The 22,079-nt window shown below is 40.0% G+C and overlaps 1 protein-coding gene and 1 long non-coding RNA gene across 2 annotated transcripts in view; one reads left to right on the top strand and one right to left on the bottom strand.

Annotated features, from left to right (window-relative positions):
• The window catches only part of LOC136250857 (uncharacterized), a 383,395-nt gene that overhangs the window by 56,876 nt on the left and 304,440 nt on the right, over positions 1-22,079 (bottom strand). The gene's annotated exons all lie outside the window — the stretch shown is intronic.
• Positions 1-22,079, top strand: part of LOC136250824 (uncharacterized) — a 65,411-nt gene that overhangs the window by 11,863 nt on the left and 31,469 nt on the right. The window contains exons 2-5 of the mRNA XM_066043145.1: positions 10,552-10,617; positions 10,778-11,269; positions 11,335-11,520; positions 11,584-11,772. Of these exons, the coding sequence (XP_065899217.1) occupies positions 10,554-10,617; positions 10,778-11,269; positions 11,335-11,520; positions 11,584-11,772 (931 nt within the window). The 5' untranslated portion in view covers positions 10,552-10,553. The remainder of the gene's footprint in view (positions 1-10,551; positions 10,618-10,777; positions 11,270-11,334; positions 11,521-11,583; positions 11,773-22,079) is intronic.

Genomic DNA, 22,079 nt, shown 5'->3' with positions numbered 1-22,079 from the left:
GAACCTTTATAATTCAGCTGTGTTCTATATTCACTCTTGCTGCATCGTAAAGTAATTTCTTTTAACTCTAATTGGCTGGTAATTTGGCCACCTTTTTTTGCTCTATTATACTGACTATTAAAAAAGGCGGCCAAATTACCAGCCAATTAGAGTTAAAAGAAATTACTTTACGATGCAGCAAGAGTAAATATAGAACACAGCTGAATTATAAAGGTTCAGTGTTAAATTTTTGAATTAGTTGTATATGACCATTCATTCTTGGCCGCTTCAGATATCAGCCATTTCAGTTGCCAGTTACTTTCATATATACACCTGTTTTATAGCCAAGGTGTTCTTGCATGGATTAAACTTTAGTAATTGTATTCTTGGCCGCTTCAGATATCAGCTCTTTAAGTTACCAGTTACTTTTCACTTCAGCTAAGTTGATTTTTCTTTTTGTTTTTTACATTGGGTTCCAGGTACTTGTAGTTTCTTGGGCGCGTCTTTTTTACAGCGAAGGTGTTTTTGGGGTGGATATTATTACAAGTACAAGTTGTGAGCAAAAAGTTTTACAACACTAAAAATACTACTGTTAACACCTCTACAGCATAGTCAGTCACGTTCCCCCATCAGTTGCTCGTGTGACTTCTCTACAACTTCCCCCTCTTGAGAAGCTGACCCTTTGTGGAAGCTGCTTAATGTTATGCAGTATTGCAACAGTTTCTTAACTTGGCGGCCTCTTCTTGTAGTGGTCTTAGACTCTGAGAAGACTTTGAAGATGTAGGTATATCTGAACTGGATTCAGGATTCTGTAGTACGTACATTCATCTTACTTCTGAGCTGTCTCCATTTGTGCGTCCTACCATGTCCCATCCACGGGCACACAGTACTTAAATGTTCCCCCCTACATCGCATGGTACAGGGAGTGACGTCCACATGTGCGACCATTATTCTCATCAACACTCCAGATGATGAAGTGATTAACGTCTCACTACAGAGATTGTTGCGATGTAGGGGGGAACATTCAAGTACTGTGTGCCCATGGATGGGACATGGTAGGATGCACAAATGGAGACAGCTCAGAAGTAAGATGAATGTACTACAGAATCCTGAATCCAGTTCGGATATACCTACATCTTCAGAGTCTAAGACCACTACAAGAAGAGGCCGCCAAGTTAAGAAACCGGGAAAAAGGTCCTCTGAACATACAATCCAGTTTGAACCTTGGTTCTACTTTTAACATCACTAGGTCCCCCTCAGTGATCTTGACCTCACTAGTACCCTTATCATACTGTACTTTCTGCCCAAACTGAGCTTTACTAATGTTCTTTTTAGCTAGTTGATGTACTTGTTAATTCCTTTAACAACTTTTTCCCATACTCAGATTCTATAGTCATTATAAAGTCCATTCCAGTAGGGATGCGGCAATCACAACCACACATAAGAAAAATAGTGTTTCTCCTGTCGACAAGTGTGGGCTTGTTCTATAAGCCAACAACACAGCACCCAATAACTTGTCCCAGTTCTTACCCTTCTTCTCTACTAACTTCACTAGCATCATTGTTAAAACGTTCCACTAACCTGTCTGTTTGTGGTGACCTCCTGATGTTGGTAACTGTTTCAACCCTAGGATAGCTGCCATATCCTGAACCACATCTGAGAGAAATTCTGTTTCCCTGTCGTGAATGATCTTAGCTGGAACTCCATGTCTCCAATCTACTTCAGCAAGACACTTAGCTACTGTAGTGGTTGTCCTGTCCTGAACAGTAAATACCTCAAGCCACTTTGTCAGATAGTCTTGAAAGACTAAGGCGTACCTGTTGCCATCTTCACTTACATCCATCTCCTTGAAGTCCATCCCCAAACACTCAAACGGCTCACCAACTGGTATACATTTCAGAGGAGGCTTCTTCTGCCATTCCTGACCTTGTGTGGAAGCACATACTACACAAGACTCACAAATCTTATAAACAGCAGCCCTCATTCCTGGCCAATAGTAGTATTGACTGAATCAACTATACATTTTCTCGGGGGGAAAATGTCCAGCAAACATGGCCTCTTGATGTTCTGGCAACATTTCCTGCTGTAGGTTTGCTAGGACTACCATGCAGACACCTTCAGTAACATCACCATTCTCAAAGTACAACACACTGTCCACAAGAAAATATCCTTTCTGAGCCTGTGTCACTACCTTCCTTGCTCGAGAAGGATCCTCTGGGAGACTTTTCTCCTCTAAATAATTAATCAACTGATTTAGCTCACTTTCACTCCTCTGTGAATTCCTTATCTTGGACATAATTGGTTCCTCTTCAGCAACCTCTAGTTGCAACACTTCAGAAACCGGTGCTCAAGAAGGAGCATCTGCTGCCCTGTTCATACTTCCAGGTTTGTGCTCTAGGGTCACATTGGGCAAGTACTGTGACAATCTCAAGTACTACCTTGCCAGTATACCCTTTGTTTAACTCTTCAAATAAGGTATAAAAGACAACACCAGTGCCTGGTGGTCTGTGTACACAATGACTAGAGGTGCACCGATATAGGAATTTACCAATTTTCTGATAACTGATATTAATTATTTACTACAAAATTACCGATTCCGATACCGATATTAGTAAAAATAACTGAGTGATATCAATGTAAATACACAAAAATCAAATAGCAATAGAGAGAACTGTTAGAACTTTAACTGTTTGTTTAATCAACTAAATGCTTGTTGTACTTGATACTTAAGAGCATTTCTGCATGTTCTGGGCTTAATCTGCTTCTTTTTTCGTTATGTAGGTTCCCAACTCCATAAAACAGCCGTTCAGATGGAACGCTAGTCGGTGTAGCACTCAAAAACCGCTGTGCCATATTTCCCAAAAATGAATATCTTCTGCCATTATCATGCCACCACTTCAAAGGGTCACCTTTTTTGTAGTCAATAAGTGGTTCTGATAAATAATTATCCACCATTCCTTCAGCTCCTCCTCCCACATCACTAGTTGCCCCAGCTTCCTCCAGTAGTTCAGTAAAACACTCCCATACTTTGCTAGATGATGACTGATCATTGTCCTCTGAAGTAGTGGTATGATCATTGTCCTCTGAAGTAGTGGTATGGTCATGGTGTGCCATCTTATTAGGGGTTCATCAGCACCTGAAGTGTAGTTGCAATTATCAATCAAATATTCTCTAGCCAGTTGTGGTGTTTCTGTTTCCACGAAAAGGTGATGCTTGAATGGTGGATCTAGAACAGTAGCAACACAAAGTTCATCTATCTGCTCAATGCCATCGAATCTGCATTCCAATGAGGTCAGCATCTCTGATTTCATGGTCCTTATTCCAGCATCATCATCATGTTTGTTAAACATTCTTTTCAAGATCTTCACCAATGGTATCACAGCTGAAATGCATGCTGAATTTGTTGAGATCATCTTGGTTATTTCTTCGATTGGTTTCAGAAGTGCAATTAGTTTTCTAATTATATCAAGTTGGTAGCTGTTCAACATTGTGATACCACCATGCTCAGTGGAATAAGCAGCCAGTGCCGTTTTTTGTTCATAGATGGATTCAATCATGAAGAGTGTCAAGTTCCATTGTGTTGGTTCATCTTGCTGCAATTTATGTTTTGGTATATCAAGACATTCACGTATTTCATCCAGTAAATTATAGGCAAGTGTTGAACGCTTAAAGTGGCCCACAATACTTCTTGCTACAGCCAGAACATCAATGACCACCCGCTGTGACATCACACCATCATTAACAACTAGCTGAAGTGAGTGCGCAAAACAGCCAAACCCACTCAGATTAGCATCTTTGATGGCCTTCTTCATGTTGCTACCATTATCAGTCAACACTAAGTGGATGATTTGTTCCTTTGTTATCTTCCAGTATTCAATCATTGACTCCATATGCATGCTTTCACATATCTTTTCCCCCGAGTGTGACCCATCTAAATGCTTTACATGTAAGACTGCAGATTTTCTCACAAAACTATCTTCTAACCAATGGGCAGTGAGGCTGATCAATGATTGGTTGGTCAAGCTAGTGCTCCAAACATCAGTGGTTAAACTGAAATATGTTACATCTTTCAACACCACAGCTAGCTTTGAATTGATAGCACTTGCAATACCAGGGACAACATCCTCAGTAAAGTAGCGGCGACTTGGCAATGTGTATCTGGGCTCCAAGGTCTTAAGCAATGCAGTAAACCCTGTGTCTGATACAATGGAATAAACGTTGAAACCGGGTCACTACTGCTGACCCGGATGACCCACTGACCCGGATTAATTAAAGCCGAGGCGTGCGATAAGAGCTATGTTTCGGCTAGTCTCGAGCGAGCAAGACTACATTTTGAACGTTCGATTCATGTTGAGTAAATCTTGCAACTTCAGCCTAGCTGTAGGTTGAAGACCAAAAAAAAAAAAAGGTCGTCACCTACTGACAATAGCCATAGATACCCTCAGTTTCATGCTACATACTGCACTTACTAATAAATGGGCGTAGCTGAGTGTATGTTGGTAACGCGATAAGTGGGTGTGGCTCACAAGAGAGCTATGCAATAGCATTTATAAGTTCCACGTCGTCAAATGAACAATTTCGTTTCTCACGTGATCCAATCCGGGTCAGACCCGGATAAATTGTAAACCGGGTCGTACCCTGATGACCCGGAGAAAATGTGACCCGGTTGACCCGGATGACCCGACCCGGTTTCAACGCTGAATTGAATATGGTTGAAAATCTAAAGCCATCGTTTCAGCTATCCTTTGATGTACACGAATTGCACGGGGATCATTGATGTCTCATGCTTTTGACCTTGCCTCTGTTTCTACTAGTGATAACTGCTTCATTCCTGTTTCCTTTGGATCCTTCCACACGTTCTTTTCAGCTGCTTCTTTTTCTTTCAGCTCCTGCACCTTCTTCTTCTCTTCATAGTCTTTGAAATCTATAGGGTGCTCCCTCCTCAGATGGTGTATTAATGTAGAGGTGTTAAAAGTTTTAACTGTGAGACCACCATGGGATACATCATTCTTACAACACTGGCAAACTGCGAAATGGTGGTTGTGCTCAGACACTTCAAAGTATTCCCAAATAACTGCTTTGACACGTGGCATCGTTACATACACCCGATTTCAAGCACATGCGTTATGGTAATGGCTTGATGGGCGCCGAGTTAGTAGCATTTCTCTTGCCAGCTTTAAATACAAACGCTTTAGGCATTATATATTACAGACACTGAGCTACAAAAGCGATTTTTTGCACTAGCATACGCTTACCTTTTTTGCATATCACGTGATGTAGGCTTTTATTGGTGCGTAATGCAGGCGATCTACGCTTACTGAACGATCATTACCAAGCGATTTCTCAAGGTGCATGTTTAATAATAATAAGTATAATAATGTTATACATATCGGTAATTTTAATTGTGTTTTACCGATAACCGATAATGCATATCGGTACCGATACCAATACCGATATTCATATTGGTGCACCCCTAACAGTGACTTTACTACCTAATAAATAGACTTGAAAATGTTCTAGAGTATACACTAATGCAGCAACTTCCAACTCACTTACACCATACTTCTGCTCTGCCTGATTAGTGCACCGACTTGCATAAGCTACTGGGTGTCATTCACCATCCTCTGCTTTCTGCTCGAGCACTGCCCCAAATCCTTGCTCACTATCATCTGTCCATAGGATGAATGGCTTATCCATATCTGGAGGACGCAGTATTGGTGCAGAAACTAGCCTGCTCTTAATCTGATTAAATGCTGACTCACACTCTTGGGACCATTCAAACTTCACAGGCCTACCAGCTGCCTGGTGAGAGCTTTAAGTGGTCTGGAAAGGGTTGCCATATCTGGAATGAAACTACTTTAGATATTAGCAAGCCCAAGGAAACTCTTAACCTCCTTCACACTTTTTTGGGACTGGAAAATTGCTTACAGTAACTACCTTCTTGTTATTGGGTTGAACTCCTTCTGTGGTTAATGTATGCCCCAAGTATTTCATCTTTGCTGTGGCAAACACACAGGCTTTAAATGAAGCCCAGCTTCCTTAAGTCTAACTAACACTTCACGAACATGACTCATGTGTTCCTCAATTGCTCTAGATGCAGTCAATAGATCATCTAAGTAGACTGACACAAATGACCACTTCCTTCCAGAGAACAGACAACTCATTAGCTGCTGGAACATAGTGGGTGCGTTCGTTAAACCGAATGGCATATGGCGGTACTGATATAACCCATATGGCAAGTGAATGCGGTCTTTGGCTTAGAATCCTCGGCCATCCTTACTTGATGGTAGCCCTTCATCAAGTCCAATGAGGTGAAAACCTTTGGCTTGTTCTTCCCTATCATGTCAATCAACTCATCAATCCTTGGTATAGGGTACTTATCCGGAACTGAATTCTTATTTGCTCCTCTATAGTCCATACACACATGGAGGATACCATTCTTCTTCCTTACAAGGACCAGTGCTGATGAACAAGGGCTATTACTTGACTCTATACAACCTGTGTGTAGTACACTTTCCCGTTCCTATTCCAACTCTTAAATACAGAAGCCACCTAGGAGATGTCTGTACAGGTTTAGCACTCCCTGTGTCAAGGGTGTGGGCCACCAAATCTGTCTCACCAAACTTACTATCATGCAGGGCGGACAAATCACTCAGACCCAACAACTGTTCCTCTAGTTGCTTCCTCTCAGTCTCTGTACACTGATAGCCAATCTGCAGCTGCTCCTTTAACTGTTGTCTCAGCATCAGTGGGACCATCTTGGATGTGCCGCACACAAAAAGCATCATCCATACTAGTATCAGTCATCCTCATTTACAACAGTTCCTGGTTGTACTTCTCCAACAACTTGACCTCTGTCATTGGTTTGTGACTCTAGACCCCAATTACACATATCAGGTCTCCTCAATGTCACATTGTTGTTTGGCGAGTATGCCCTCACTAGGAGTCACTACTCCAACTACTGGTGCCTCTGAATCACTGTCTGGTCATTGAACAGTTGTTCTGACCACCTTTGTCTGCTGAGGAGCTAGGTGTACTACCTGTGAGAGAGTAATAATGCAAAATACTTCGTTACCACCACTACTACCATGGGTAATATCTCTGTCTGCAGGCTCCAATGTAGCACCATTAGAGTAGAGCTGTGACACTTTACCGGTTATCAGAGTAATTGACCAGTTATTTTTATAAATTCAGTTATCGGTTATTTTTTCTCATAACCGGATAACGGATCCCTAATATTTTCACTCAAAAATGTATGGTTTGAGTAGTCTTTTCGTTCTTCAACATTGACATCGCATGTGTTGTAGGATTCAGCTTTACTTATAATGACTTGTAGCCTATTATAAGTCCAGCATAAAATTTAGAGAAAGTTTTGTTAAGTTCAGTTAACTGGATAACCAGCAGTTATGAAATGTCCAGTAACTGGTTATGATATTTTGTCCAGTTTCACACCTCTACATTAGAGTGTACCACCTGTACACCATACTCCACTGTAGCATTTTTCCCTAGTATCACTCCACAATTTCTCATTGCTCCTTGCCAAATTGGCTTCGATGACTCAACAACAAAACACGGCATGGTTAGAGTCTTGCCTGTCTCCTCCAACAGGATATCTAGTATCACAATACATGTAGCACCTAACTCCTCACCTCCAGCTCCCTTCGGCTGGGATTTCATTGAGTAAATATGGGAACTCAACTCATCTGAGCCCCAGTTATTCTTCTGTTCAATCTTAGGTAGCATCTCTGCTCTGATCAGACTTGTGAACCATTACTGTTCTTAAAACCTTCCACTACTATGTCAACTTTATAAGTAGGGCCCGTTACACTTGCCTGGGGTGGATGATTAACATCTGCTGAGGTTAACACACAAGACCACAGGGTCTTCATCAGAGTCTGGAACACTATCAGTCGTAATTACTCTACTGACACGTCCATCAGTCTCATTGGAAGGACAAGTCTTTGCCATGTTTCCCTTCTTATTACATTTATAACAATTCACATTCTTCAAAGATATCTCACTTTACCCTCTGTACTCCTGTCCCTTAGTTCCAACCTGCTCTCTCTGACTGTTGCCAGCTGTGGCCTTACTAACTGGTGGCTTATCCACCGACTTCTCAATTTCCTCCTTCCTGAGTACTACACTTTTGTAGCCTGCAGGCTTTCTTTCCTTGCTCCAATTGTTAGCTTTACTCCTGCATTCCTCTCCTCTAGTCTTGCCTCTGCTCGTAATAACCTCTGCAAAAGTTCTTGAAGAGACCAATCTTTATTCTCCGCAACCTTTTTCTGTAGAGTGACTGGGACCTTATTCCACACTATTGAGATTAGGTTGTTGTTGGAGAGCTGGTCAGATGCCATCCTTTGATAGTCTTTCATAACCTCTAAGAGTCCTTGGGAAGATTTGAAGTCTTGATGCTGAAGCTCATGACACCTTAAATATGCTGTGCGTGGGACCGTGTGGATGCCATAGTGGCTCTTGTATGCCTGTACAATTGACACCCATGATCCCTTCTCTTCCCTGTTCAATGTTCTCTGCCACGTACTCTTCACAGATCCACTCAAGAACCATGAAAACCACTGAGCCCTCATCTCATCAAACCACCTACAATCTCCAATCGCTTCACAAAAATCAGTTAGCCATACTTCAAAGTCTTCTCTACCATCTCCAGCAAACTTGGTTAGTCATTTCTCTCAACTCTTTAAATCCAGGTGGATGTTTGAAAACACTAAGAGTTGAGGCTTGAGAGATAGCTGTAGCCAAATTCAGTGTTGACAACTGTGGCAGCAGTGTAGAAGTGGAGTGGAATGTGAGATAGGAAACACTGTAGGAACAGTAGTGGTTGTACTGGAATGTGACATTGTAGTAGTTACTGGGGTAGAATACGAGGTGGGAACAGCTGAGAGCTTGCATCTGGTTCCACTACTGAGAGGTGCAGCCCTTGGCGTCTCCTCCACACGACTAGTCAACTGATGAGGTAGCAACTTACTCGTGAATTCTGGTGCCGATACACTTAGTGGCTTATTTACCTTCATGCCACTGCTACTTGACCCTGTTATACCAAGTTCATTAACTACTTGATGTGCATCTGACAACTGATCACGCAGCTGTGCATTCTCTAATTGGAGCGCATCTCTCTCTAATGCCATGCACTCAACCACCTAGCAGTCATTTGTATATGCCCAGTTGTGTGTGCATACTGTTGAGCATTATCTGCACTTCAGCCAGGCAACCCTTGTGCCTGCATGACGTGCATGTGAACACTATAACCTTACTGGGCGTGACTAACAACACAGTATACAACTCAAAAGAGGGACGGTCACATACTTTTATGAACTCAACGTGCTCCCATTGCTCGCAGAGTTCACACTGTAGAGCTTGGTCATGATCTTGCACTTCCTCCTGACACGTGGTGCACGAACAGCTTGCTGTGTGCTGCCACTTCTTCCATTTTTGACCATTAGATCAGTAGACACTTCTATTCACAGTACTCCTAGTAGGACAATCTTCTCTATCTCGGTAGGACACCTCCAAGTTGTAAAGGGCGCGTCTTTGCGACACTTCGATAAATATAGTATAACAATTAGACTCAATAGCTTCTCAATAATGCACATCAAATATAACAATATCCCTGAGCCTGGTATTACAACAGGTACAAGTTGTGAGCAAAAAATCCTACAACACTAAAACACTACTGCTAACACCTCGATGGCATGGTCAGTCACGTGTCCCCATCAGTTGCTTGCGTGACTGCAAGTGTTTCCTCAAAGATGGGATTAAAAACCGTCTTATAGAGGCAATGAGGAATTAAAAACTATTTCCCTTCTTGAGTTTACCTGTCCTTTTAATTCCAGTGCTGATCTTACTGCTGCACACAATCGTAAAACACAAAAGCCAGAATACCTGCAGATTGTTGTTGAACTGGATAGTTTAGGTTTTTCATGTGAGTACCACATGGTGGAAATTGTCTGTCTTGGCCACTTTCTTAAGGAAAGTATCAGTGCTATGAAAGCTACTATGAACAAACTATATTCACACTGCAAAAGAGTACTTGATAAAGTAGCAGCCCTAGGGTTATCAAGTATATGTTGCATTACCCTAATGTATATGTTGACTTATATAGATGTTTACATGCGGTTTACAGAAAGAATTTAAGCGAATTTTTGTTTACACCCTTGCACTAATCGCGCTGTAAATGATGAATGATGGCAGTTAGAAGCTTCATTTAAAAATGATGTAGCTAAGTATTTAAGAATGCATTAGAAATGAAAGTGATTATTGTTTCCTTCTACCACAATATATACAAACACAAGAAATACATGATGCCTTTATGCTGTAGAAAGGTTACATATGTAACAAGGTGAACGAGATTAGGTTACTTTTTTTGTGCATGAATAAATCATGGCACATATAATCTTTGCCTATGGCATGCATCATTTAACCTGTTTTTTTTAAAACTAGAAATGGTGCAAGCTATGCAGGCTTTTTGCTGGACCACATAAATGTGTGTACATGCATGCATGCACTAATAAACTTAAGTATTTAATGCACAGATGTATTGCTTGTACATCATAGATATGCAGCTGGTACATTTTGTAATACTACAAGGGCTAATACTGATTATTGGTATCACATATGCAGGTGAGAATAGTAGTGGTGTACGTGTGTGTACATGTGTGTGGCAAATTTGACTGATAAGATTTATGGCCTACCCAGTTGACTTGCTACTATAACTGGCACTTAATGGATTAGCTTCGTTAAAAAGCACCTTGCTATGCTTGGTTGATTTTTACTCATGTAGATGGACAGACATGCACTGACAGTGTTAATGTTCATCAAATTGGTGAAGATCGGCTTTCAACCAGTGGAGGAGTTGCAATTGTTCCACGTCTCAATTTCACCTGTAATGGTAGAATATTGAACATCAGGGTTAGAGTATTACCGATAACCAGTGCAAACATATTACCTTACATACAAATATGGAGACCATCATCATCAGTGACTTATGATAGAGTAGGTCAAGTTCAGATACAAACAACTCAACTAACTCGTCCACCACCAGAGGATTGGCTTGAAGCAAACATTCCTCTCACTGGTAGTAACAGATTACAATTCCAGTCAGGAGATGTTATAGGATTTTATCATCCGTCTGATTTTAGTCATGAGATAAGGACCACCAGAACAGATGGATATGTATTACGTCAATTTGTTGGAAGGTATGCTTCATCACTTGCACTTGGTGATGCTAATAATACACTTGACAACCGACAACCATTAATCCAGTTTGAAATTGGTAAGAAAATGTTCCATATTTATATATGTAGCTATAAACATAGTATCTGTATTTATTTATTTTAGATATTCAGTGTAATAACATAGCAACACCGTCCAGTGGAGAAATAACATCATGTAGTTCTGGTAGTATGTATGAGGGAGACACTTGTAGTTTCACATGTAACACTGGTTATGGACTAACTGGTAGTGACACTAGGACCTGTCAGAGTGATGGAAGCTGGAGTGGTAGTGAGACCATGTGTAGAAGAGGTTTGCATACACAGTATGCTATGCATATGATGTCTATTTATGGCTATTTTTTTCTATATATAGTTCCTTGTCCATTACTTACTGATCCTAATAGTGGAACAATCACTTGTTCACTGGGAGATGATGGAGTTCCTTCCTATGAAGACACTTGTAGTGTCACATGTGACACTGGTTATGAACTAATTGGTAGTGACACTAGGACCTGTCAGAGTAATGGGGGCTGGAGTGGTATTGAGACCATGTGTAGCAGAGGTAAAAGCTAAAACAATTAAACTTTCATAAAAATAGGGAATTTTTCTGCACACAGTACTTGTATTTACAAAAACAAAAAACAAAACTTTAATGCTCTGTTGCTTCACCATTGTTTCCTAGCTTTAGAGTTAAGACATCTGCTTTGGGATCTGCTTTTTCCGGCCATATTATATTGCCTGGTGTGGGATGATGTGCTGTACTGATGGTCTTAACTACCTTGAATAAAATGCTACCTGTTCGACAGCTCAATAGACAAGTAGACAAATCCATATAAATTATCTGTTCTGGTTACATTGAAACTCGTAGCAGCTTATTGTTGGAACTGAGGATACCATATAATTGTCTTGTTTTAGGCCTGCGCTGATTATGCCGGCATAATTTGGAGCATAATAGGTAGCCAAAAGCATTAAGCATAATGCCAGCATAATGTTATCAGAGTGGCTGAAACTCTGCTTATTTTTCATGATGCAGAATGGAATAGTGTGCAAACATGGTAAAAATCAGATTTACAGCTACATTATGAAGAAAATATTAAAGATCGATATACTCTAATAGAACAGTCACCACATGTTGAAATATCCTAATAGAACGTTCACTGATGTATTAGATACTCTAATAGTGCAGTCAAGACACAATTTTATATGTGTATATTTGGAGCATAATGGGACACAACTGGGCATAGTTGGAGCATAATAGGGGAAATTTTGGAGCAATGCTCAAAAGCATAATAGGCAATTTCAAAAGCATAATAATCAGGCCTATCTTGTTTTCCACTCATTTTCCCATCCTCCTCCTATGCACCATTCTTATGAGCAGACGTAGTACTTTCAACTGCAAGCAAACCTACCTTACATGGCAGGCAATGACTAGTGGCTGTATTTCTTTGCAAGGTCCCTAGTGGGATAGTGACTAATAAATAATAGTTGACATTAAGATGTATACACTACGACATATGCTAATTAAATCATAAGTATTAAAAGATTATTTGGGTTCTTATGACATTCAAAACATGCAACCACAGAAACTCCTTACCAAGTGTTTCAGGAAAAAACACTTTAAACTTACACCAAAGAATTTAGAAACTTATGGCACATTCACCCACACATGTAAATTAAATTTTGAAGCACAACTGGCAGGTAATAGCTACATTTTTGCAGTCCTTTTCAAGTTAGTATATATTCAGTAAAATTGGAAGTGTGTGCATGCGTGCGTGTGGTTTTTGGAAGCAGGAGTTGCGCCCCTAGCTACTTCTGTCTTGTTGATGTTAATCTAATCCAAAACAGCCAAGCTGTAAAAAAAGTGTGCGGCCCTCAGAAAGGCTATGGTGAAAAAAGATGTGAAATCCAAGGTGGCGGCCAAGAAATGGCTGTGATGGTAGGTTAATGGTAAAAATTTTAATAACGACAATTCAGGTGAATTTTTGTGCCGCTTCACAAAATTTACCTGAATTGTCATTATTAAAAATTTTACCATTAACCTACCATCACAGCCATTTCTTGGCCGCCACCTTGGATTTCACATCTTTTTTCACCATAGCCTTTCTGAGGGCCGCACACTTTTTTTTACAGCTTGGCTGTTTTGGATTAGATTTCATTTCTTTTTGTATTTGTATACCCCAAAGCCGGCCTATGGCCAGCTTTGAGACTTTTTTTAACCTTTGTTTTTATCAAGACACACGGTAGTGTGTCGTGCGGCCCAAGAAGCCGGCGCGCCACACCGTGAGTATATTGACAGGAAGAACGAAAACGTCATTTTCACACCTTTGTATCTCGGTGATCACTTATCTGATTGGAACCAAATTTGCTACACAGTTGCCCGCCAGCCAAGGGAGTCTACATTCCAAATTTGAAGGAAATCGCTCCAGCCATTTCCGAGATACGAGCTGCCAAAGTTTCGTTTTTTTTCCTTCGTTTTTTTTTTCTTCGTCTTTTCGCACACTTGCAAAAATTGCTATAACAAGCAAACGCGTACTCCGATCGCCTTGAAATTTGGCACACAGAAAGGGAGTTCAAAGGCGAATCCTAGCATCAAATTTGGTACAAATCCGATGAATGGTTCAGGAGTTATGACCGATTATTCGCGTAAAACAAGATCGATTTGTTGTCACGCCTACAGGGTAAACCGCTTCATGGAATGAGTTGAAAATTGCTATGTAGATGGAGTAACCATCGTAGGAGTGCCTTTTGGTAGTTTGAAAGGAATCGAGATAAAGACCACGGAGATATGACACAAAACCCAACCTGTGTCACAATTACGCGATCGATTTTTATGAATAAAAAAGTATTAGTTTTCACGCCTACTAGGCAAACCGCTTAGAGCAATGAGCTGAAAATCGGTGTATAGCTGGAATAATCTTCATTGAAAGTCCTTGCAGTAGTACAGAAGAATCGGATTACAAACCACTGAGTTATGATTCGAAAGCCAACTCCGTGTAGCAAATGCGAGATCGAGATACTCTAATAGAACAGTCACCCTAATAGAGCATTCGGCTAATTTATTTACTCCATTATAGAATTTTATTACATCACAAGTTATTCTGTAGGGAGTTCAGCTGCAAACAGTTAATCTTATAGACAGTTCAGCAAGAAGACAGTCACCATGTGGAGAGTTAAGCAAATATATCACTATAGAGATTCAGAACATTACAAGTCACACTGAAGAAAGTTCAGCTATAAACAAGTCATACACTGTGTAGAGAATTCAGCTACAATTAAGTCACTCTCTAGAGAATTCAGTTACACAGAATTCAGCTACACACAAGTCACTGTGGAGAGAGTTCAGCTACAAACAAATTACCCTTTAGAGTGATCAGCTACAAACAAAACACTTTGCAGGGTGTTCAGCTGCAACAAATCAACCTTTAGAGCGATCAGCAATGAACAAATCAACACAAATCTACCTGTAGAGAGATAAGCTAGAAACAAATCACCCTGAAGAGAGTTCAGCTACAAAAAATCACCCTGTAGAGACATCAGCTAGAAACTAGACACAATGTAAGGAGTTCAGCTACAAGCAATCACCCTGTAGAGAGTTCAGCTAAAACAAATCAACCTGCAGAGAGATCAGCTACAAACAAATCACCTTATAGAGAGTTCAGCTACAAACAGATTACCTGTAGAGAGATCGGCTACAAACAAATCAACCTGCAGAGAGATCAGCTACACACAAATCAACTTGTAGAGAGATCAGCTACAAACAAATCACCCTGTAGAGAGATCAGCTAGAAACTACACACAATGTAAGGAGTTCAGTACAAATAAATCACCCTGTAGAGAGTTCAGCTAAAACAAATCAACCTGCAGCGAGATCAGCTACAAATAAATCACCTTATAGACAGTTCAGCTACAAATAAATTACCTTGTAGAGAGATCGGCTACAAACAAATCAACCTGCAGAGAGATTAGCTACACACAATTCAACTTGTAGAGAGATCAGCTACAAACAAATCACCCTGTAGAGAGATCAGCTAGAAACTAGACACAATGTAAGGAGTTCAGCTACAAGCAAATCACCGTGTAGAGAGTTCAGCTACAAACAAACCAACCTGTAGAGCGATCAGCTAGAAACAAATCACCCTGAAGAGAGGTCAGCTACAAAAATCACCCTGTAGAGATATCAGCTAGAAACAAATCACCCTGAAGAGAGGTCAGCTACAAAAAATCACCTTGTAGAGAGATCAACTACAAACAAAACATTTTGCAGAGAGTTCAGCTACAAACAAATCAACCTTTAGAGCGATCAGCAACAAACAAATCAACCTGTAGAGAGATCATCTAGAAACAAATCAACCTGCAGAGTGATCAGCTACAAACAAATCAGCTTGTAGAGAGATCAGTTACACACAAATCAACCTGTACAGAGATAAGCTAAAAACAAATCAGAGTTCAGCTAAAACAAATCAATCTGCAGAGAGATTAGCTACATACAAATCATCTTATAGATAGTTCAGCTACAAACAAATTACCTTGTAGAGAGATCGGCTACAAACAAATCACCCTGCAGAGAGATCAGCTACACACAATCAACTTGTATAGAGATTAGCTACAAACAAATCACCCTGTAGAGAGATCAGCTACAAACTAGACACAAATTAAGGAGTTCAGCTACAAGCAAGTTACCCTGTAGAGAGTTCATCTACAAGCAAATCAACCTGCAGAGCAATCAGCTAGAAACAAATCACCCTGAAGAGAGGTCAGCTACAAAAAATCATCCTGTAGAGAGATCAGCTACAAACAAAACACTTTGCAGAGAATTCAGCTACAAAAAATCATCCTGTAGAGAGATCAGCTAGAAAGAAATCACCCTGAAGAGAGGTCAGCTACAAATAAATTACCCTGTAGAGAGATCAGGTAGAAGAATTCACCTTGTAGAGAGTTCAGCAACAAAGAAACCACCATGTAGAGAGTTCAGCTGCAAACAAATCACCCAGTAGAAAGATCAGCTAGAAGAAGTTACCTTGTAGAGAGTTCAGTTACAAAGAAACCATCATATAGAGAGTTCAGCTACAAAGAAATTAACCCGTAGAGAGTTCAGCTAGAAGAAGTCACCTTGTAAAGAGTTTAGCTACAAAGAAACCATCATGTACAGAGTTCAGCTACAAAGAAACCACCTGTACAGAATTCAACTACAAACAAATCACCCTGTATAGAGATCAGCTAGAAGAAGTTACCTTGTAGATAGTTCAGCTACAACAATTCACCCTGTAGAAAGATCAGCTAGAAGAAGTCATATTGTAGAGTGTTCAGTTACAAAGAAACCATCATGTAGAGAGTTCAGCTGCAAACAAATCACCCTGCAGAGAGTTCAGCTACAAAAAAATCACCCTGTAGAGAGTTCAGCTAGACGAAGTCACCTTATAGAGAGTTCAGCTACAAAGAAACCATCATGTAGAGAGTTCGGCTACAAAGACACCACCATGTAGAGAGTTTAGCTGCAAACAAATCACCTGTAGAGAGTTCAGCTAAAAACTAAATACCCTGTAGAGAGATCAGCTAGAAGAGGTTACCTTGTAGAGAGTTCAGCTACAAAGAAACCATCCTGTATATAGTTCAGCTACATTTCAAGTCACCCAGTAGAGAGATCAGCTGCAAAAAAAATCCTGTGGGGAATAATGGGCATGTAATAAATATATGTATATAATTTGTATAATTACTAATAAAATCAAAAATAATTGAAGTATTAAAATTCTTCTTTAAGTTCTTTTCTTCTTCCTGTGTTAAAGAAAAAAACACATGGGTTAAAAAAGCCCCAAAGCCAGCCATAGGCCGGCTTTGCAGTATACAAATATAAAAAGAAGTGATATCTAATCAAAAACAGCCAAGCTGTAAAAAAAGGTGCGACCCCAAAAAGGCCATGGTGAAAAAAGATGTGAAATCCAAGGTGGCGGCCAAGAAATGGCTGTGATGGTAGGTTAATGGTTACATTTTAATAACGACAATTCAGGTGAATTTTGTGCCGCTTGGTCAATTGGCACAAAATTCACCTGAATTTTTGTTATTAAAATGTAACCATTAACCTACCATCACAGCCATTTCTTGGCCGCTACCTTGGATTTCACATCTTTTTTCACCATGGCCTTTTTGGGGGCCGCACCTTTTTTTACAGCTTGGCTGTTTTTGATTAGATTCTTTACTACAGGAAGAAGAAAAGATGAAGTAGATGTACTTTAAATATTTTATCAGTAAATGTACAAATTATATATATGTGACCGGATTTGCGAAAAGGGGTCTTCCACACACATCCAATTTACGAACTTTGGCAGTTCATAATGTCAGATAGGAAAATAGTATTGCCTTGAAATTTGGACAGTGATGAGTAACAACATAGGTTAATACATAAACAAAATTTCAGGTTAGTATCTTCTTTGAGCACAAAGGTATGGTCATTCAAGTGCATAGAATTGGATGTGTGTGGAAGACCCTTTTTCGTAAATCCGGTCACATATAATACATATGTGACCGGATTTGCGAAAAGGAGCCTTCCACACATCCAATTTGCCAACTTTGACAATTGATAACTTCAGATTGGAAAGAGCTATTGCCTTGAAATTTGGGCAGTGGTGATTTCTTTGCAGTTGAACTCTCTACATGATGGTTTCTTTGTAGCTGAACTCTCTACAAGGTAATTTCTTCTAGCTGATCTCTCTACAGGAAGATTTGTTTGTAGCTGGACTATCTACAAGGTAACTTCTTCTAGCTGATCTCTCTACAGGGTGATTTGTTTGTAGCTGAATTCTGTACAGGTGATTTGTTTGCAGCTGAGCTCTTTACGGTTTCTTTGTAGCTGAACTCTCTACAAAGTAACTTCTTCTAACTGAGGATGATTTGTTTGTAGCTGAACTATCTACAAGGTAATTTCTTCTAGCTGATCTCTCTACAGCGTGATTTGTTTGTAGCTGAATTTTGTACATGTGATTTGTTTGCAGCTGAGCTCTTTACAGAATGGTTTCTTTGTAGCTGAACTCTCTACAAGGTAACTTTTCTAGCTGATGTCTCTACAAGGTGACTAGTTTGTAGCTGAACTCTCTACATGGTGGTTTCTTTTTGTAACTGAACTTTCTACAAGGTGACTTCTTCTAGCTGATCTTTCAATAGGGTGATTTGTTTGTAGCTTCACTCTCTGCTAGGTAACTTCTTCTAGCTGATCTCTCTACAGGGAGATTTGTTTGTAGCTGAACTCTCTACAGGTGATTTGTTTGTAGCTGAATTCTGTACAGGTGATTTGTTTGCAGCTGAGCTCTTTACAAAATGGTTTCTTTGTAGCTGAACTCTCTAAAAGGTAACTTCTTCTAACTGATCTTTCGACAGGGTGATTTGTTTGTAGCTGAACTATCTACAAGGTAATATCTTCTAGCTGATCTCTCTACAGGGTGATTTGTTTGAAGCTGAATTCTGTAAAGGTGATTTGTTTGCAGCTGAGCTCTTTACAAAATGGTTTCTTTGTAGCTGAACTCTCTACAAGGTAATTTCTTCTAGCTGATCTCTCTACAGGGAGATTTGTTTGTAGCTGAACTCTCTACAAGGTAACTTTTCTAGCTGATGTCTCTACAAGGTGGCTAGTTTGTAGCTGAACTCTCTACATGGTGGTTTCTTTGTAACTGAACTTTCTACAAGGTGACTTCTTCTAGCTGATCTTTCAATAGGATGATTTGTTTGTAGCTTCACTCTCTACAAGGTAACTTCTTCTAGCTGATCTCTCTACAGGGAGATTTGTTTGAAGCTGAACTATCTACAAGGTAACTTCTTCTAGCTGATCTCTCTACAGGGAGATTTGTTTGTAGCTGAACTCTCTACAGGTGATTTGTTTGAAGCTGAACTTTCTAAATGATGGTTTCTTTATAGCTGAACTATCTACAAGGTAACTTCTTCTAGCTGATCTCTCTACAGGATGATTTGTTCGTAGCTGAATTTCTGTACAGGTGATTTGTTTGCAGCTGAGCTCTTTACAAAATGGTTTCTTTGTAGCTGAACTCTCTAAAAGGTAACTTCTTATAACTGATCTTTCTACAGGGCAATTTGTTTCCGGCAGAATTTTCTACAGGGTGATTTCTTTGCAGCTGAACTCTCTACATGGTGGTTTCTTTGTAGCTGAACTCTCTACAAGGTAATTTCTTCTAGCTGATCTCTCTACAGGGAGATTTGTTTGTAGCTGAACTATCAACAAGGTAACTTCTTCTAGCTGATCTCTCTACAGGGTGATTTGTTTGTAGCTGAATTCTGTACAGGTGATTTGTTTGCAGCTTAGCTCTTTACAGAATGGTTTCTTTGTAGCTGAACTCTCTACAAGGTAACTTCTTCTAACTGATCTTTCTACAGTGCAATTTGTTCGTGGCAGAATTTTATACAGGGTGATTTCTTTGCAGTGAACTCTCTACTTGGTGGTTTCTTCTAGCTGATCTCTCTACTGGGAGATCTGTTTGTAGCTGAACTATCTACAAGGTAACTTCTTCTAACTGATCTTTCTACAGGGCAATTTGCTTGTGGCAGAATTTTATATAGGGTGATTTCTTTGCAGCTGAACTCTCTACATGGTGGTTTCTTTGTAGCTGAACTATGTACAAGGTAATTTCTTCTAGCTGACCTCTCTACAGGGTGATTTGTTTGTAGCTGAATTCTTTAGAGGTGATTTGTTTGCAGCTGAGCTCTAAACAGAATGGTTTCTTTGTAGCTGAACTCTCAACAAGGTAACTTCTTCTAGCTGATGTCTCTACAAGGTGACTAGTTTGTAGCTGAACTCTCTACATGGTGGTTTCTTTGTAACTGAACTTTCTACAAGGTGACTTCTTCTAGCTGATCTTTCTACAGGGAGATTTGTTTGTAGCTGAACTCTCTACAAGGTAACTTCTTCTAGCTGATCTCTCTACAGGGAGATTTGTTTGTAGCTGAACTCTCTACATGTGATTTGTTTGAAGCTGAACTCTCTAAATGATGGTTTCTTTGTAGCTGAACTCTCTACAAGTAAACTTCTTCTAGCTGATCTCTCTACAGGGTGATTTGCTTGTAGCTAAACTATCTACAAGATAACTTCTTCTAGCTGATCTCTCTACATGGTCATTTGTTTGTAGCTGAATTCTGTATAGGTGATTTGTTTGCAGCTGAGCTTTTTAAATAATGGTTTCTTTGTAGCTGAACTCTCTCAAGGTAACTTCTTCTAGCTGATGTCTTTACAGGGTCACTAGTTTGTAGCTGAATTCTCTACATGGTGGTTTCTTTGTAACTGAACTCTCTACAAGGTAACTTTTTCTAGCTCATCTTTCTACAGGGTGATTTATATGTAGCTGAATTCTGTACAGGTGATTTGTTTGCAGCTGAGCTCTTTAAAGAATGGTTTCTTTGTAGCTGAACTCTCTGCAAGGTAACTTCTTCTAGCTGCATGATGTCTCTACAAAGTCACTAGTTTGTAGCTGAGCTCTCTACATGGTGGTTTCTTTGTAACTGAACTCTCTACAAGGTGACCTCTTCTAGCTGATCTTTCTACAGGGTGATTTGTTTGAAGCTGAACTCTCTACAAGGTAACTTCTTCTAGCTGATCTCTCTACAGGGAGATTTGTTTGTAGCTGAACTCTCTACATGATGGTTTCTTTGTAGCTGAACTCTCTACAAGGTAACTTCTTCTAGCTAATCTCTCTACAGGTAGATTTGTTTGTAGCTGAACTCTCTACATGATGGTTTCTTTGTAGCTGAACTCTCTGCAAGGTAACTTCTTCTATTGATCTCTCCACAGGGCGATTTGTTTGTAGCTGAACTCTCTACATGGTGGTTTCTTTGTAGCTGAACTCTACAAGGTGATTTTTTCTAGCTGAACTATCCCTTTCCATAGTTGCATGAACTCCCTACTAGGTAACTTCTTCTAGCTGATCTCTCTACAGGGTGACTTGTGTGTAGCTGATCTCTATACAGATTTCTTGTTTCTAGCTGATCTCTTGAATTTTCTTCAGGGTGACTGCTCTATTAGGATGACTGCTCTATTAGAGTATCTCGATCTCGCACTTTCTGCACCAAGTTGGATTTCGTGTTATAACTCCGTGGCTTTAAGTCTGATTCTTCTACACCATTGAAGAGCCTTTTTAAGATGATAACTCCATCTGTACAGCGATTTTCAAAGCATTACCCCAAGCGGTTTATCTGGTAGGCGTGGCAAGCCGTCGTTTTTTTTTTCTTAGCTAATCTCGATTGCGTAATTGTTACACACTGTTGGTTTTTTCGTTGTATCTTCCTGTTTTTTAGCTCGATTTCTTTCTAACCACAAAAGGTTTTAGGTTCAATAGTTAACCTATTCACCCACCGATTTTTAGCTTCTTCCCATACGCGGTTTACCCTGTAGGCGTGACAACATATTGGTGTTATTTTTCGTGAATAATCGCTCATAACTCTTTGCCTGTTTATCGTATTCCAGCCAAAGTTGGTACCGAGATGCGCCTTTATATCCCCCTTCTGTGTGCCACATGTCAAGGCAATCGGATATGGCGTTCGAGTTTTATAGCAGTTTTTGTAAGTGTGCGACAAGAAAAAGAAAAATAAGAAGAAAAAAAAAAAAACCAAGAAACTGAGCCAATTTTTGAAGTCGCATATCTCGGGAACGCGCGAAGCGATTTCGCTCAAATTTGGAATGTGGAGTGCTGCAGTTGGGGCGCATGTCCACAGCAAAAATCGTCTTGTTTCATAAAGGAAGCACAGAGCTACGGAGGTGCGAAAATTGCGTTTTCTTTCTTCCTGTCAATATACTCACGGGTGTTACGCGCCGGCTTCTTGGGCCGCACGACACACTACCGTGTGTCTTGATTTCAAGTATCACTATTAATTACAGTT

The sequence above is a fragment of the Dysidea avara genome, chromosome 3 (genome assembly GCF_963678975.1).
Source record: "Dysidea avara chromosome 3, odDysAvar1.4, whole genome shotgun sequence".
Lineage (NCBI taxonomy): Eukaryota > Metazoa > Porifera > Demospongiae > Dictyoceratida > Dysideidae > Dysidea > Dysidea avara.
This window is presented reverse-complemented; position numbering and strand designations above follow the sequence as displayed.